A 16,637-nucleotide genomic window follows, 5' to 3' on the forward strand; every position below is an offset into this window, starting at 1 on the left:
CACACCAACCAATACTAACACCACAGACACCAACCAACACTAACATCACAGACACACCAACCAATACTAACACCACAGACACCAACCAACACTAACATCACAGACACACCAACCAATACTAACACCACAGACACACCAACCAATACTAACACCACAGACACCAACCAACACTAACATCACAGACACACCAACCAATACTAACACCACAGACACCAACCAACACTAACATCACAGACACACCAACCAATACTAACACCACAGACACCAACCAACACTAACATCACAGACACACCAACCAACACTAACATCACAGACACACCAACCAATACTAACACCACAGACACCAACCAACACTAACATCACAGACACACCAACCAATACTAACACCACAGACACCAACCAACACTAACACCACAGACACACCAACCAATACTAACACCACAGACACCAACCAAAGCTCAAAGAAAACCTTCCAACCTCCATCCGACAACTAAAACACAAAGACAACATGATCCATCAACGAGGCACAAAGACAGACAGACTTCACACAGTCAACCGACACACACAGGCCCTGCTGTAGGGGAGCTTTGTGGAGAGTGTCTACAGTAGTTTTGGGGGTCGGTGGGTGGTGGGTGGTGGGCGGGGTACCTGTGAGAGGCGCGGGCCCCCGGGCTGGAGGTAGGGGTAGGGGGCAGGCCGACAGAGGGGTTGATGCTGCGCTCACGCTCCTCCTGGTAAATACGGTCTCTCTCCCCCTCAGGGAGGATGAGGAAGTTCTGCATGGCTTTGAGGTTGACCAGTAGGGACTGAGAGGCAGAGCGAGGGTCCTCCTCCTTCCGCAGAATCTCCGACAGCAGGCCCTGGTGCGTGCACACACACACACACACACACACACACACACACACACACACACACACACACACACACACACACACACACACACACACACACACACACACACACACACACACACACACACACACACACACACACACACGCCGCAAACGTATACTTTTAGAATGAGTGGCTTGCAGCTTGCATACACACACTGTACTCACTCGCACGTACACACAAGCATGCAGACACACACACCCTTCACCTGCTCTAAAGCTGTAACCTCCCACCCCTCATGTGGGCTCCATATTGGCTCTAATGGGGCGTGTGTGAATGCAGCAGGTGTGTGTCCTACTGGGAAGGTGGAGGAGGAAACTGAACTGGAGCGGGGGAACACAGCAAGCTGTCGCACCAGATTACCTCACTCATAACACTATACAGAGAGATGAAACTGAAACTGTCTGAAACCCAGAGGAGAAACCAAATCATAAAATATTGCTGCTAATTTGTCTCAAAGTCATCCCGATATTCCAAATATAACACTATTGTCTTGAATGGGACATCAGCCTTGATATTCCTTCCATCCTCTCGCTCTGTGTCTTCAGTTCTTCAGCCCTTCCCTGCCCTGCCCTGTCCTGTGTGTGGCTACACACTTTGTGGGTTTTCTGCCCTGTGTTCTGTTAAAGGCCATCCAAGTCTTGTTACCTGTGTTCTGTTAACTGTATTACCTGTGTTCTGTTAGTCTGGTTACCTGTGTTCTGTTAACTGTATTACCTGTGTTCTGTTAGTCTGGTTACCTGTGTTCTGTTAAACGCCATCCAAGTCTTGTTACCTGTGTTCTGTTAACTGTATTACCTGTGTTCTGTTAGTCTGGTTACCTGTGTTCTGTTAAACGCCATCCAAGTCTTGTTACCTGTGTTCTGTTAACTGTATTACCTGTGTTCTGTTAGTCTGGTTACCTGTGTTCTGTTAAACGCCATCCAAGTCTTGTTACCTGTGTTCTGTTAACTGTATTACCTGTGTTCTGTTAGTCTGGTTACCTGTGTTCTGTTAAACGCCATCCAAGTCTTGTTACCTGTGTTCTGTTAACTGTATTACCTGTGTTCTGTTAGTCTGGTTACCTGTGTTCTGTTAACTGTATTACCTGTGTTCTGTTAGTCTGGTTACCTGTGTTCTGTTAACTGTATTACCTGTGTTCTGTTAGTCTGGTTACCTGTGTTCTGTTGACTGTATTACATGTGTTCTGTTAGTCTGGTTACCTGTGTTCTGTTAACTGTATTACCTGTGTTCTGTTAGTCTGGTTACCTGTGTTCTGTTAACTGTATTACCTGTGTTCTGTTAGTCTGGTTACCTGTGTTCTGTTAACTGTATTACCTGTGTTCTGTTAGTCTGGTTACCTGTGTTCTGTTGACTGTATTACCTGTGTTCTGTTAGTCTGGTTACCTGTGTTCTGTTGACTGTATTACATGTGTTCTGTTAGTCTGGTTACCTGTGTTCTGTTGACTGTATTACATGTGTTCTGTTAGTCTGGTTACCTGTGTTCTGTTGACTGTATTACCTGTGTTCTGTTGACTGTATTACATGTGTTCTGTTAGTCTGGTTACCTGTGTTCTGTTGACTGTATTACATGTGTTCTGTTAGTCTGGTTACCTGTGTTCTGTTGACTGTATTACATGTGTTCTGTTAGTCTGGTTACCTGTGTTCTGTTGAAGGCCACGCGGGCGAACACAGCCTGTGAGACGCTGGCCCTCTTCAGTTCATCCCTGACGTGCTGGTAGATATCAATGGAGACCTCCGCAGCAGACGGGTTGCTCCCAGGGTCCCCAGGGGCCCCTGCCTTGGAGGGACGAGGGATGGGAGGGTGGTTGAGGAAGTGCTGGTTGAGGGCCTGTGGGTGCTGGTGGGCTAGCAGGCGGCTAACAGCTAGCTGCTGGTTGATGAGGTGAGCCATGGCTAGCTGCTGTCGGACCAGCTGAGGGCTGAGCTGGGGGGAGAGAAGCCCGCCTGGGCCGAGGAGAGGTTGGAGGGAGGTTGGAGGGCCGGGAGGGGGGACCTGGCCACGTAGAGGGGGGCTGTTGTGGTGCTGGCCATGGGGTGAGGGGGGGTGTTGTTGTTGGGATTGTTGTTGTTGTTGGGGGGGTTGGGAGGGGTTTTGGGGGTCCCCGGACCCACCCTTGAGGAGAGCACCTCCACCCCCTCCGAGGTGGCTGAGCTGGACCAGGCTGGCCAGGTGGGGAGGGGGACGCTGGCCCAGGACATAGAAGTCTGCCAGGCTGTCTCTCTCCACTGGGGAAGGGAAAGGAAGGTGGGGGGGGGAGGGGGAGATGAGTGTGGTGCTTGTCTTACACCACGGGACAAATCCTAACTTCAGTTAACCATATAAACAGTACAAACAGTAGATTCGTCACCTTTGATTTCAGAATGTTCTCTTCCTGGCCACATCTTCTCCTGATAGTCTCCTAGGAAACGAGAGAGAGATAGGGTGAGATGCAAAACACCTCACAACACACACATATACACATTCCTCTCCTCTACACCTATCTGCACTTCTCAACTATGACTGACAGGACAGCCAGCCAATGGATGATCACCCATTCCTCTCCTCTACACCTATCTGCACTCCTCAATGATGACTGACAGGACAGCCAACCAACGGATGATCACCCATTCCTCTCCTCTACACCTATCTGCACTCCTCGACTATGACTGACAAGACAGCCAGCCAACGAGTGATCACCCCTTTACTCTCTGGGTAATCTTGGTTGCGAAAGTTGTCGCTGCCTGAATCTGTCCATGAGAGATTACTCTCTGGGTCCACATCTGGAGACTAGCGAGCATACAGCATGTGTTTCTCCCTGCCAGTCAGAGACCAGAACTAATAGTGGAGAGGCTGTGTAACCCAACACTGCATCAACTCCCTCTGTCAGACAACCGCTGCCTCCCTCTACATCACTTTATTCTCTTTATTCACAGTCTCTCTGTGTTTGGGTTTAGGCAGGGTAATAATAGAGCTATGGGGGGATGGGAGTGTGTGCGTGTGCGTGTGCGTGCAATGGAGGACAAGGAAGCTGGAGAGGAGAAGAGAAATTGTCCCGTGCAGGCTGTGAAATGGACAGACAGACAGACAGACAGACAGACAGACAGACAGACAGACAGACAGACAGACAGACAGACAGACAGACAGACAGACAGACAGACAGACAGACAGACAGACAGACAGACAGACAGAAGTGGGGTGGGGTGGGGACAGTGGTCTGTGAAGCAGGCCTGTGTTGTACTGTAGGACCCCTTGTGGTTGTGGTTACACTGATGAGTCTGTGTGAAGGGGATGTCAGTTAACAGGCAACACTGAAGAGTCTGTGTGAAGGGGATGTCAGTTAACAGGCAACACTGAAGAGTCTGTGTGAAGGGGATGTCAGTTAACAGGCAACACTGATGAGTCTGTGTGAAGGGGATGTCAGTTAACAGGCAACACTGAAGAGTCTGTGTGAAGGGGATGTCAGTTAACAGGCAACACTGAAGAGTCTGTGTGAAGGGGATGTCAGTTAACAGGCAACACTGATGAGTCTGTGTGAAGGGGATGTCAGTTAACAGGCAACACTGATGAGTCTGTGTGAAGGGGATGTCAGTTAACAGGCAACACTGATGAGTCTGTGTGAAGGGGATGTCAGTTAACAGGCAACACTGAAGAGTCTGTGTGAAGGGGATGTCAGTTAACAGGCAACACTGATGAGTCTGTGTGAATGGGATGTCAGTTAACAGGCAACACTGATGAGTCTGTGTGACAGACTTTCAGACACCAGCGAGGGGTCAGCCCAGGACAGAACTGGGAATGGCCATTGGCCGCTAAGAGGCTGTCACTCAGATGGCTTGCCCAAATAAAGTACATGATAATCATGGTCTGTTTTAGGTTAGAGAAGGATAGGAGACAGTTTGTAAAGTGGCTGTGAGAAGGGGGTTGATATAAATGGTGTAAAGAGAGAATGGTCCATGCCAGCTGGAGGTCTCAAGGGGTCACAACGCTCACCTTTGATTTTCTTATACTTCTTGTACCAGCGTCCAAACTCCTGGCATTTGGCAGTGGAGACATTGGCATAGTAGGAGCTGTTTACTATCGAGGAAATCATACTCTGGAGAAAGAGAGAGAGAGAGAGAGAGAGAGAGAGAGAGAGAGAGAGAGAGAGAGAGAGAGAGAGAGAGAGAGAGAGAGAGAGAGAGAGAGAGAGAGAGAGAGAGAGCGAGAGAGAGGGGATTGACTGGAAACAAATTTGCATGGTCGCTCACACACACACGATCATTGAAGAAGACAGACATATATCACCAGAGCTTCCCCTATGGAATTAAAGCCCCTCAGCAGCCACATATGGCAGAGATCAACACCCTCACATCCAGACAACACCACACACTGATGAGGAATAGGCTTAGCCAGACATAAGGGCCCTGTTACCCTGCATTGCCTTAAACCCAGGGCTATCTTCCACCCCAGGAATGAGACTGTCCCAGTGGCCTCGGGCTAACTTTCCCTTGTTTCACACATGCATTATTTAACCCAGGACGAATGCTTCGTTTTGGCCAGTATGTAGTCCATGCAAAAAAGTTGATGCTGAACCTGCTTAGGAACAGAGGGTGTTAAGCCCCTCACCCACCAAATGTGAGAGAATTGATCAGATCAGTGTAGTAATGGACTGTTGTGGAGGTTTGATAGGGCTGAAGATTTACCTGTGACAGAGGACACTCCTTAGCCAGTGTGCTTTGGTTCATCTCCTTGAGAAGCTCCTTAAGAGCGTTCCTCACCGTGGCGTGGTTCCACTGCTCTGACGGAAGATCCTCCAGCTTGGCAAAGCTGCAGAACGTTAAACGAAGTCAGTCACATACTTCCTGTCCTGGGGCTGGTTGCACCTAGCCTGGGTTAACTAGACTGAACACTCCATTCAGTCTGGTTTAACCAGGCTAGGTTGCACCAGCTTTGTGTAAGTTCCTCACTACATCATACTGAATTCTTTAAGTCAGAATTATTGTCAATAACTAGGGAATTGGAATGCACATTCATACACTATATATATAAAAGTATGTGGACACCCCTTCAAATTAGTGGATTACGCTATTTCAGCCACACCGTTGTTGACTGGTGTATAAAATTGAGCACACAGCCATGCAATCTCAATAGACAAACATTGGCAGTAGAATGGCCTTACTGAAGAGCTCAGTGAATTTCAACATGGCACTGTCATAGGATGCCACATTTCCAACAAGTCAGTTTGTCAAATTTCTGCCCTGCTAGAGCTGCCCCCGTCAACTGTAAGTACTGTTATTGTGAAGTGGAAATGTCTAGGAGCAACAACGGCTCAGCCGCGAAGTGGTAGGCCATACAAGCTCACAGAACGGGACCGCCAAGTGCTGAAGCGCATAAAACTCCTTACCGAGTTCAACACTCACTACCGAGTTCCAATTTGCCTCTGGAAGCAATGTCAGCACAAGAACTGTTCGTCGGGAGCTTCATGAAACGGGTTTTATTCATGGCCGAGCAGCCGCACACAAGTGTAAGATCACCATGTGCAATGCCAACGGTCGGCTGGAGTGGTGTAAAGCTCGGCGCCATTGGAAACGCTTTCTTTGGAGTAATGAATCACGTTTCATCATCTGGCAGTCCGATAGACGAATTTGGGTTTGGCGGATGCCAGGAGAACGCTACCTGCCTGAATGCATAGTGCCAACTGTAATGTTTGGTGGAGGAGGAATAATGGTCTGGAGCTGTTTTTCATGGTTCGGGCTAGGCCCCTTAGTTCCAGTGAAGGGAAATCTTAACGCTACGACGCTACAACGATAATGTTTACATATCTGGCATTACTCATCTCATATGTATATACTGTTTTCTATACTATTCTACTGTATCTTAGTCCGTTCCGCTCTGACATCGCTCGTCCATATGTATATAGTCTTAATTCATTCCTACTTAGATTTGTATGTATTGGGTATATGTTGTGTAATTTGTTATATATTACTTGTTAGATATTACTGCACTGTCGGAGCTAGAAGCACAAGCATTTTGCTACACCCGCAATAACATCTGCTAATCACGTGTATGTGACCAATAAACTTTGATTTGATTTGATTCTGTGCTTCCAACTTTGTGGCAACAGTTTGAGGAAGGCCCTTTTCTGTTTCAGCATGACAATGCCCCCGTGCACAAAACGAGGTCCATACAGAAAGGGTTTGACGAGATCGCTGTGGAAGAACTTGACTGGCCTGCACAGAGCCCTGACCTCAACTCCATCGAACACCTTTGGGATGAATTGTAACGCAGACTGCCAGCCAGGCCTAATCACCCAACATCAGTTCCTGACCTTACTAATGCTCTTTTGGCTGAATGGAAGCAAGTCCCCACAGCAATGTTCCAACATCTAGCGGAAAGCCTTCTCAGAAGAGTGGAGGCTGTTATAGCAACAAAGGGGGGACCAACTCCATATTAATGCCCATGATTTTGGAATGAAATGTTCGACAAGCAGGCATCCACATACTTTTGGTCATGTAGTGTATCACATCCAGACACTGTATTATTCCACAAACCACAAATGTATTTGCCTCAACTCCTATCAGTCACTGAGGGCAATACCGGTTGTCAGGTGAAACCATCACCATGGAGACAGTTGTAAACAAAGCTGGATGGTATGCAACAACACAATACTGACCACAATCCACTCATCTGTAGTCTATCTATCTCCATTTATCAGGAACATCTTCACTCACTCTTTGGGAAATTGCAAGTTACTGCAATGAAATCTCTCTGCAAGTTACTGCAATGAAAGCCCTCTGCAAGTTACTGCAATGAAATCTCTCTGCAAGTTACTGCAATGAAAGCCCTCTGCAAGTTACTGCAATGAAAGCCCTCTGCAAGTTACTGCAATGAAAGCCCTCTGCAAGTTACTGGTATGAAATCCATCTGCAAGTTACTGGCATGAAATCCATCTGCAAGTTACTGGCATGAAATCCCTTTGAGAGAGAAGGGCAAATAATATATGAATCTCTGATGCTGGGATCTGGGCTAGCTGTCTCCTTAGATCACTCACAATTTTGATTTTAAACTTAATGTTCCACTATGGTAAACTGTTGAACTATGAGAATCTATTGTGAAAGTGTAGAATATGCCAAGATGAGATCAGTCCCCCAAAGGAACTCCATTCTGACTCAGTAACTCCAACTAACTCCAACTTTATTCCAATAGTTGGAATGTGTAGTGTAGCCTATCTCCAAAATCCATCTATTTCTAAACAGTGAAAAAGCCTTTCAATAAATTGTCACTGCGCACTTATAAGCTGTGTAGCTAAAGCTGTATCTGCAAATCACATTTTCCTCCTCACCCCTACAGTAACACACACGTTGGCACACACAAAACCACACACACACACCTCTGTAGCTGTATGTGGAGAGTGACCATGTGATAGACGTCCAGCAGCATGTCAGCCACCGTGGCTTCAGGAGCGTCTGTTAGGAAGTGGATGGGCAGAGGGTTCCAATGACCCACCTTGATGATGCCTGAGAGAGAGAGAGAGAGACAGAGAAAGAGAGAGAGACAGAGAGAGATGATTAGTGAGATACAAATGTATGCTCCCACCCTCCCTTGCTCACACACACAGGTAATATAGAGAGGTAAACTTCACACACAGGTAATATAGAGAGGTAAACTTCACACACAGGTAATATAGAGAGGTAAACTTCACACACAGGTAATATAGAGAGGTAAACTTCACACACAGGTGATATAGAGAGGTAAACTTCACACACACAGGTAATATAGAGAGGTAAACTTCACACACAGGTAATATAGAGAGGTAAACTTCACACACACAGGTAATATAGAGAGGTAAACTTCACACACACAGGTAATATAGAGAGGTAAACTTCACACACAGGTAATATAGAGAGGTAAACTTCACAGACACACAGGTAATATAGAGAGGTAAACTTCACACACAGGTAATATAGAGAGGTAAACTTCACACACAGGTAATATAGAGGTAAACTTCACACACACAGGTAATATAGAGAGGTAAACGTCACACACAGGTAATATAGAGGTAAATTTCGAACACACAGGTAATATAGAGAGGTAAACTTCACCCACAGGTAATATAGAGAGGTAAACTTCACACACAGGTAATATAGAGAGATAAACTTCACACACACAGGTAATATAGAGAGGTAAACTTCACACACAGGTAATATAGAGAGAAAAACTTCACACACAGGTAATATAGAGAGGTAAACTTCACACACAGGTAATATAGAGAGGTAAACTTCACACACACAGGTAATAAGGAGAGGTAAACTTCACACACAGGTAATATAGAGGTAAACTTCACACACACAGGTAATATAGAGAGGTAAACTTCACACACACAGGTAATATAGAGAGGTAAACTTCACACACAGGTAATATAGAGGTAAACTTCACACACACAGGTAATATAGAGAGGTAAACTTCACACACAGGTAATATAGAGGTAAACTTCACATACAGGTAATATAGAGAGGTAAACTTCACACACAGGTAATATAGAGGTAAACTTCACACACACAGGTAATATAGAGAGGTACACTTCACACACAGGTAATATAGAGGTAAACTTCACACACACAGGTAATATAGAGAGGTAAACTTCACACACAGGTAATATAGAGAGGTAAACTTCACACACAGGTAATATAGAGGTAAACTTCACACACACAGGTAATATAGAGAGGTAAACTTCACACACAGGTAATATAGAGAGGTAAACTTCACACACAGGTAATATAGAGGTAAACTTCACACACAGGTAATATAGAGAGGTAATCTTCACACACAGGTAATATAGAGGTAAACTTCACACACACAGGTAATATAGAGAGGTAAACTTCACACACACAGGTAATATAGAGAGGTAAACTTCACACACACAGGTAATATAGAGGTAAACTTCACACACACAGGTAATATAGAGAGGTAAACTTCACACACACAGGTAACATAGAGAGGTAAACTTCACACACACAGGTAATATAGAGAGGTAAACTTCACACACACAGGTAATATAGAGATGTAAACTTCACACACACAGGTAATATGGAGAGGTAAACTTCACACACATATGTAATATAGAGAGGTAAACTTCACACACACCGGTAATATGGAGAGGTAAACTTCACACACACAGGTAATATAGAGAGGTAAACTTTACAGACAGGTAATATTGAGAGGCAAACTTCACAGACAGGTAATATTGAGAGGTAAACTTCACACACAGGTAATAAGGAGAGGTAAACTTCACACACATGTAATATAGAGGGGTAAACTTCACACACTTGTAATATAGAGGGGTAAATTTCACACACAGGTAATATAGAGGTAAACTTCACACACAGGTAATATAGAGAGGTAAACTTCACACACAGGTAATATAGAGGTAAACTTCACACACAGGTAATATAGAGCGGTAAACTTCACACACAGGTAATATAGAGAGGTAAACTTCACACACAGGTAATATAGAGGTAAACTTATCACACACAGGTAATATAGAGAGGTAATCTTCACACACAGGTAATATAGAGGTAAACTTCACACACACAGGTAATATAGAGAGGTAAACTTCACACACACAGGTAATATAGAGAGGTAAACTTCACACACACAGGTAATATAGGGGTAAACTTCACACACACAGGTAATATAAAGAGGTAAACTTCACACACAGGTAATATAGAGAGGTAAACTTCACACACACAGGTAATATAGAGAGGTAAACTTCACACACACAGGTAACATAGAGAGGTAAACTTAACACACACAGGTAATATAGAGAGGTAAACTTCACACACACAGGTAATATACAGATGTAAACTTCACGCACACAGGTAATATGGAGAGGTAAACTTCACACACACATGTAATATAGAGGTAAACTTCACACACACAGGTAATATAGAGAGGTAAACTTCACAGACAGGTAATATTGAGAGGTAAACTTCACAGACAGGTAATATTGAGAGGTAAATTTCACACACAGGTAATAAGGAGAGGTAAACTTCACATACAGGTAATATAGAGAGGTAAACTTCACACACAGGTAATATAGAGGTAAACTTCACACACACAGGTAATATAGAGAGGTACACTTCACACACAGGTAATATAGAGGTAAACTTCACACACACAGGTAATATAGAGAGGTAAACTTCACACACAGGTAATATAGAGAGGTAAACTTCACACACAGGTAATATAGAGGTAAACTTCACACACACAGGTAATATAGAGAGGTAAACTTCACACACAGGTAATATAGAGAGGTAAACTTCACACACAGGTAATATAGAGGTAAACTTCACACACAGGTAATATAGAGAGGTAATCTTCACACACAGGTAATATAGAGGTAAACTTCACACACACAGGTAATATAGAGAGGTAAACTTCACACACACAGGTAATATAGAGAGGTAAACTTCACACACACAGGTAATATAGAGGTAAACTTCACACACACAGGTAATATAGAGAGGTAAACTTCACACACACAGGTAACATAGAGAGGTAAACTTCACACACACAGGTAATATAGAGAGGTAAACTTCACACACACAGGTAATATAGAGATGTAAACTTCACACACACAGGTAATATGGAGAGGTAAACTTCACACACATATGTAATATAGAGAGGTAAACTTCACACACACCGGTAATATGGAGAGGTAAACTTCACACACACAGGTAATATAGAGAGGTAAACTTTACAGACAGGTAATATTGAGAGGCAAACTTCACAGACAGGTAATATTGAGAGGTAAACTTCACACACAGGTAATAAGGAGAGGTAAACTTCACACACATGTAATATAGAGGGGTAAACTTCACACACTTGTAATATAGAGGGGTAAATTTCACACACAGGTAATATAGAGGTAAACTTCACACACAGGTAATATAGAGAGGTAAACTTCACACACAGGTAATATAGAGGTAAACTTCACACACAGGTAATATAGAGCGGTAAACTTCACACACAGGTAATATAGAGAGGTAAACTTCACACACAGGTAATATAGAGGTAAACTTATCACACACAGGTAATATAGAGAGGTAATCTTCACACACAGGTAATATAGAGGTAAACTTCACACACACAGGTAATATAGAGAGGTAAACTTCACACACACAGGTAATATAGAGAGGTAAACTTCACACACACAGGTAATATAGGGGTAAACTTCACACACACAGGTAATATAAAGAGGTAAACTTCACACACAGGTAATATAGAGAGGTAAACTTCACACACACAGGTAATATAGAGAGGTAAACTTCACACACACAGGTAACATAGAGAGGTAAACTTAACACACACAGGTAATATAGAGAGGTAAACTTCACACACACAGGTAATATACAGATGTAAACTTCACGCACACAGGTAATATGGAGAGGTAAACTTCACACACACATGTAATATAGAGGTAAACTTCACACACACAGGTAATATAGAGAGGTAAACTTCACAGACAGGTAATATTGAGAGGTAAACTTCACAGACAGGTAATATTGAGAGGTAAATTTCACACACAGGTAATAAGGAGAGGTAAACTTCACACACATGTAATATAGAGGGCTAAACTTCACACACATGTAATATAGAGGGGTAAATTTCACACACAGGTAATATAGAGATGTAAACTTCACACACAGGTAATATAGAGGTAAACTTCACACACACACAGGTAATATAGAGAGGTAAACTTCACACACACAGGTAATATAGAGAGGTAAACTTCACACACACGTAATATAGAGGTAAACTTCACACACAGGTAATATAGAGAGGTAAACTTCACACACAGGTAATATAGAGGTAAACTTCACACACAGGTAATATAGAGAGGTAAACTTCACACACAGGTAATATAGAAGTACACTTCACACACAGGTAATATAGAGGTAAACTTCACACACACAGGTAATATAGAGAGGTAAACTTCACACACAGGTAATATAGAGGTAAACTTCACACACACAGGTAATATAGAGAGGAAAACTTCACACACAGGTAATATAGAGAGGTAAACTTCACACACAGGTAATATAGAGGTAAACTTATCACACACAGGTAATATAGAGAGGTAATCTTCACACACAGGTAATATAGAGGTAAACTTGACATACACAGGTAATATAGAGAGGTAAACTTCACACACACAGGTAATATAGAGAGGTAAATTTCACACACACAGGTAATATAGAGAGGTAAACTTCACACACACAGGTAATATAGAGATGTAAACTTCACACACACAGGTAATATGGAGAGGTAAACTTCACACACACATGTAATATAGAGAGGTAAACTTCACACACACAGGTAATATGGAGAGGTAAACTTCACACACACAGGTAATATAGAGGGGTAAATTTCACACACAGGTAATATAGAGGTCAACTTCACACACAGGTAATATAGAGAGGTAAACTTCACACACAGGTAATATAGAGGTAAACTTCACACACAGGTAATATAGAGCGGTAAACTTCACACACACAGGTAATATAGATGTAAACTTCCCACACAGGTAATAAGGAGAGGTAAACTTCACACACAGGTAATATAGAGGTAAACTTCACACACAGGTAATATAGAGAGGTAAACTTCACACACACAGGTAATATAGAGATGTAAACTTCACACACAGGTAATATAGAGAGGTAAACTTCACACACAGGTAATATAGAGAGGTAAACTTCACACACACAGGTAATATAGAGGTAAACTTCACACACACAGGTAATATAGAGAGGTAAACTTCACACACACAGGTAATATAGAGAGGTAAACTTCACACACAGGTAATATAGAGAGGTAAACTTCACATACACAGGTAATATCGAGAGGTAAACTTCACACACACAGGTAACATAGAGAGGTAAACTTCACACACACAGGTAATATAGAGAGGTAAACTTCACACACACAGGTAATATAGAGATGTAAACTTCACACACACAGGTAATATGGAGAGGTAAACTTCACACACAGGTAATATAGAAGTACACTTCACACACAGGTAATATAGAGGTAAACTTCACACACACAGGTAATATAGAGAGGTAAACTTCACACACAGGTAATATAGAGGTAAACTTCACACACACAGGTAATATAGAGAGGAAAACTTCACACACAGGTAATATAGAGAGGTAAACTTCACACACAGGTAATATAGAGGTAAACTTATCACACACAGGTAATATAGAGAGGTAATCTTCACACACAGGTAATATAGAGGTAAACTTGACATACACAGGTAATATAGAGAGGTAAACTTCACACACACAGGTAATATAGAGAGGTAAATTTCACACACACAGGTAATATAGAGAGGTAAACTTCACACACACAGGTAATATAGAGATGTAAACTTCACACACACAGGTAATATGGAGAGGTAAACTTCACACACACATGTAATATAGAGAGGTAAACTTCACACACACAGGTAATATGGAGAGGTAAACGTCACACACGCAGGTAATATAGAGGGGTAAATTTCACACACAGGTAATATAGAGGTCAACTTCACACACAGGTAATATAGAGAGGTAAACTTCACACACAGGTAATATAGAGGTAAACTTCACACACAGGTAATATAGAGCGGTAAACTTCACACACACAGGTAATATAGATGTAAACTTCCCACACAGGTAATAAGGAGAGGTAAACTTCACACACAGGTAATATAGAGGTAAACTTCACACACAGGTAATATAGAGAGGTAAACTTCACACACACAGGTAATATAGAGATGTAAACTTCACACACAGGTAATATAGAGAGGTAAACTTCACACACAGGTAATATAGAGGTAAACTTATCACACACAGGTAATATAGAGAGGTAATCTTCACACACAGGTAATATAGAGGTAAACTTCACACACACAGGTAATATAGAGAGGTAAACTTCACACACACAGGTAATATAGAGAGGTAAACTTCACACACACAGGTAATATAGAGAGGTAAACTTCACACACACAGGTAATATAGAGGTAAACTTCACACACACAGGTAATATAGAGAGGTAAACTTCACACACACTGGTAATATAGAGAGGTAAACTTCACACACAGGTAATATAGAGAGGTAAACTTCACACACACAGGTAATATAGAGAGGTAAACTTCACACACACAGGTAACAAAGAGAGGTAAACTTCACACACACAGGTAATATAGAGAGGTAAACTTCACACACACAGGTAATATAGAGATGTAAACTTCACACACACAGGTAATATGGAGAGGTAAACTTCACACACACATGTAATATAGAGAGGTAAACTTCACACACACAGGTAATATGGAGAGGTAAACTTCACACACACAGGTAATATAGAGAGGTAAACTTCACAGACAGGTAATATTGAGAGGTAAACTTCACAGACAGGTAATATTGAGAGGTAAACTTCACACACAGGTAATAAGGAGAAGTAAACTTCACACACATGTAATATAGAGGGCTAAACTTCACACACATGTAATATAGAGGGGTAAATTTCACACACAGGTAATATAGAGGTAAACTTCACACACAGGTAATATAGAGAGGTAAACTTCACACACAGGTAATATAGAGGTAAACTTCACACACAGGTAATATAGAGCGGTAAACTTCACACACACAGGTAATATAGATGTAAACTTCCCACACAGGTAATAAGGAGAGGTAAACTTCACACACAGGTAATATAGAGGTAAACTTCACACACAGGTAATATAGAGAGGTAAACTTCACACACACAGGTAATATAGAGATGTAAACTTCACACACAGGTAATATAGAGGTAAACTTCACACACACAGGTAATATAGAGAGGTAAACTTCACACACACAGGTAATATAGAGAGGTAAACTTCACACACAGGTAATATAGAGGTAAACTTCACACACACAGGTAATATAGAGAGGTAAACTTCACACACAGGTAATATAGAGGTAAACTTCACACACAGGTAATATAAAGAGGTACACTTCACACACAGGTAATATAGAGGTAAACTTCACACACACAGGTAATATAGAGAGGTAAACTTCACACACAGGTAATATAGAGAGGTAAACTTCACACACACAGGTAATATAGAGAGGTAAACTTCACACACACAGGTCATTTGACAAGCCTGTTCTATGGGCAGTATAAAACACCCCCTGATTTACATTTCTTCAGACCAGGCCTACACTCCGTTGGCTAATAGGTTTTACCTTCCAATTCCTCTACTGAAAGTGAACCATACCACGTGGTTAACTTTTAGACTATTGATACCGACAGAATAAGAACAAGTCTTTGATATTAATTATTAGTCTGCAGCTAAGTAAATTATATCATCGAACGCGAAGACCAACGAAACAACCATTCTATGACGACATTAATGAATGTCGCTCTGAAAGATCCATTCTAACCGAGAGAGAGAGAGAGAGAGAACGCGGACAAAACTCCCCAACAGAACAGAACTCTCGAACAAGGATCACGACGACACACTGAGCGTAAATATATATTGATTGCAATTGTTCCCGAATGAGTGAGCCTTCAATTGTCAATTGTTAATATTAATGAACTCTGTGCAACTTCTCAGCTGACCGTTTATGACCCATTGTTCAACAGGCCGACCTGCCTGTTTAGCCCACAAGGGCACATTCCTCTACCAATCCTTTGTGACGATAATTACTGTTTGTATGTTTTTCTGTTAATTACTTAGTGTAGCAAATAAATG

The 16,637-nt window shown here is 42.4% G+C and overlaps 1 protein-coding gene across 1 annotated transcript in view; it reads right to left on the reverse strand.

Moving 5' to 3' along the window:
* The window catches only part of LOC106582371 (DNA-binding protein SATB2), a 103,700-nt gene that overhangs the window by 16,317 nt on the left and 70,746 nt on the right, over positions 1 to 16,637 (reverse strand). Inside the window, exons 4-9 of the mRNA XM_045704812.1 lie at positions 8,241 to 8,367; positions 5,554 to 5,677; positions 4,862 to 4,964; positions 3,243 to 3,293; positions 2,531 to 3,120; positions 660 to 860 (exon numbers count right to left, since the gene is read on the reverse strand). Coding sequence (XP_045560768.1) covers positions 660 to 860; positions 2,531 to 3,120; positions 3,243 to 3,293; positions 4,862 to 4,964; positions 5,554 to 5,677; positions 8,241 to 8,367 — 1,196 coding nt within the window. The remainder of the gene's footprint in view (positions 1 to 659; positions 861 to 2,530; positions 3,121 to 3,242; positions 3,294 to 4,861; positions 4,965 to 5,553; positions 5,678 to 8,240; positions 8,368 to 16,637) is intronic.

This window comes from Salmo salar, chromosome ssa21 (genome assembly GCF_905237065.1).
Source record: "Salmo salar chromosome ssa21, Ssal_v3.1, whole genome shotgun sequence".
Classification (NCBI taxonomy): Eukaryota; Metazoa; Chordata; class Actinopteri; order Salmoniformes; family Salmonidae; genus Salmo; species Salmo salar.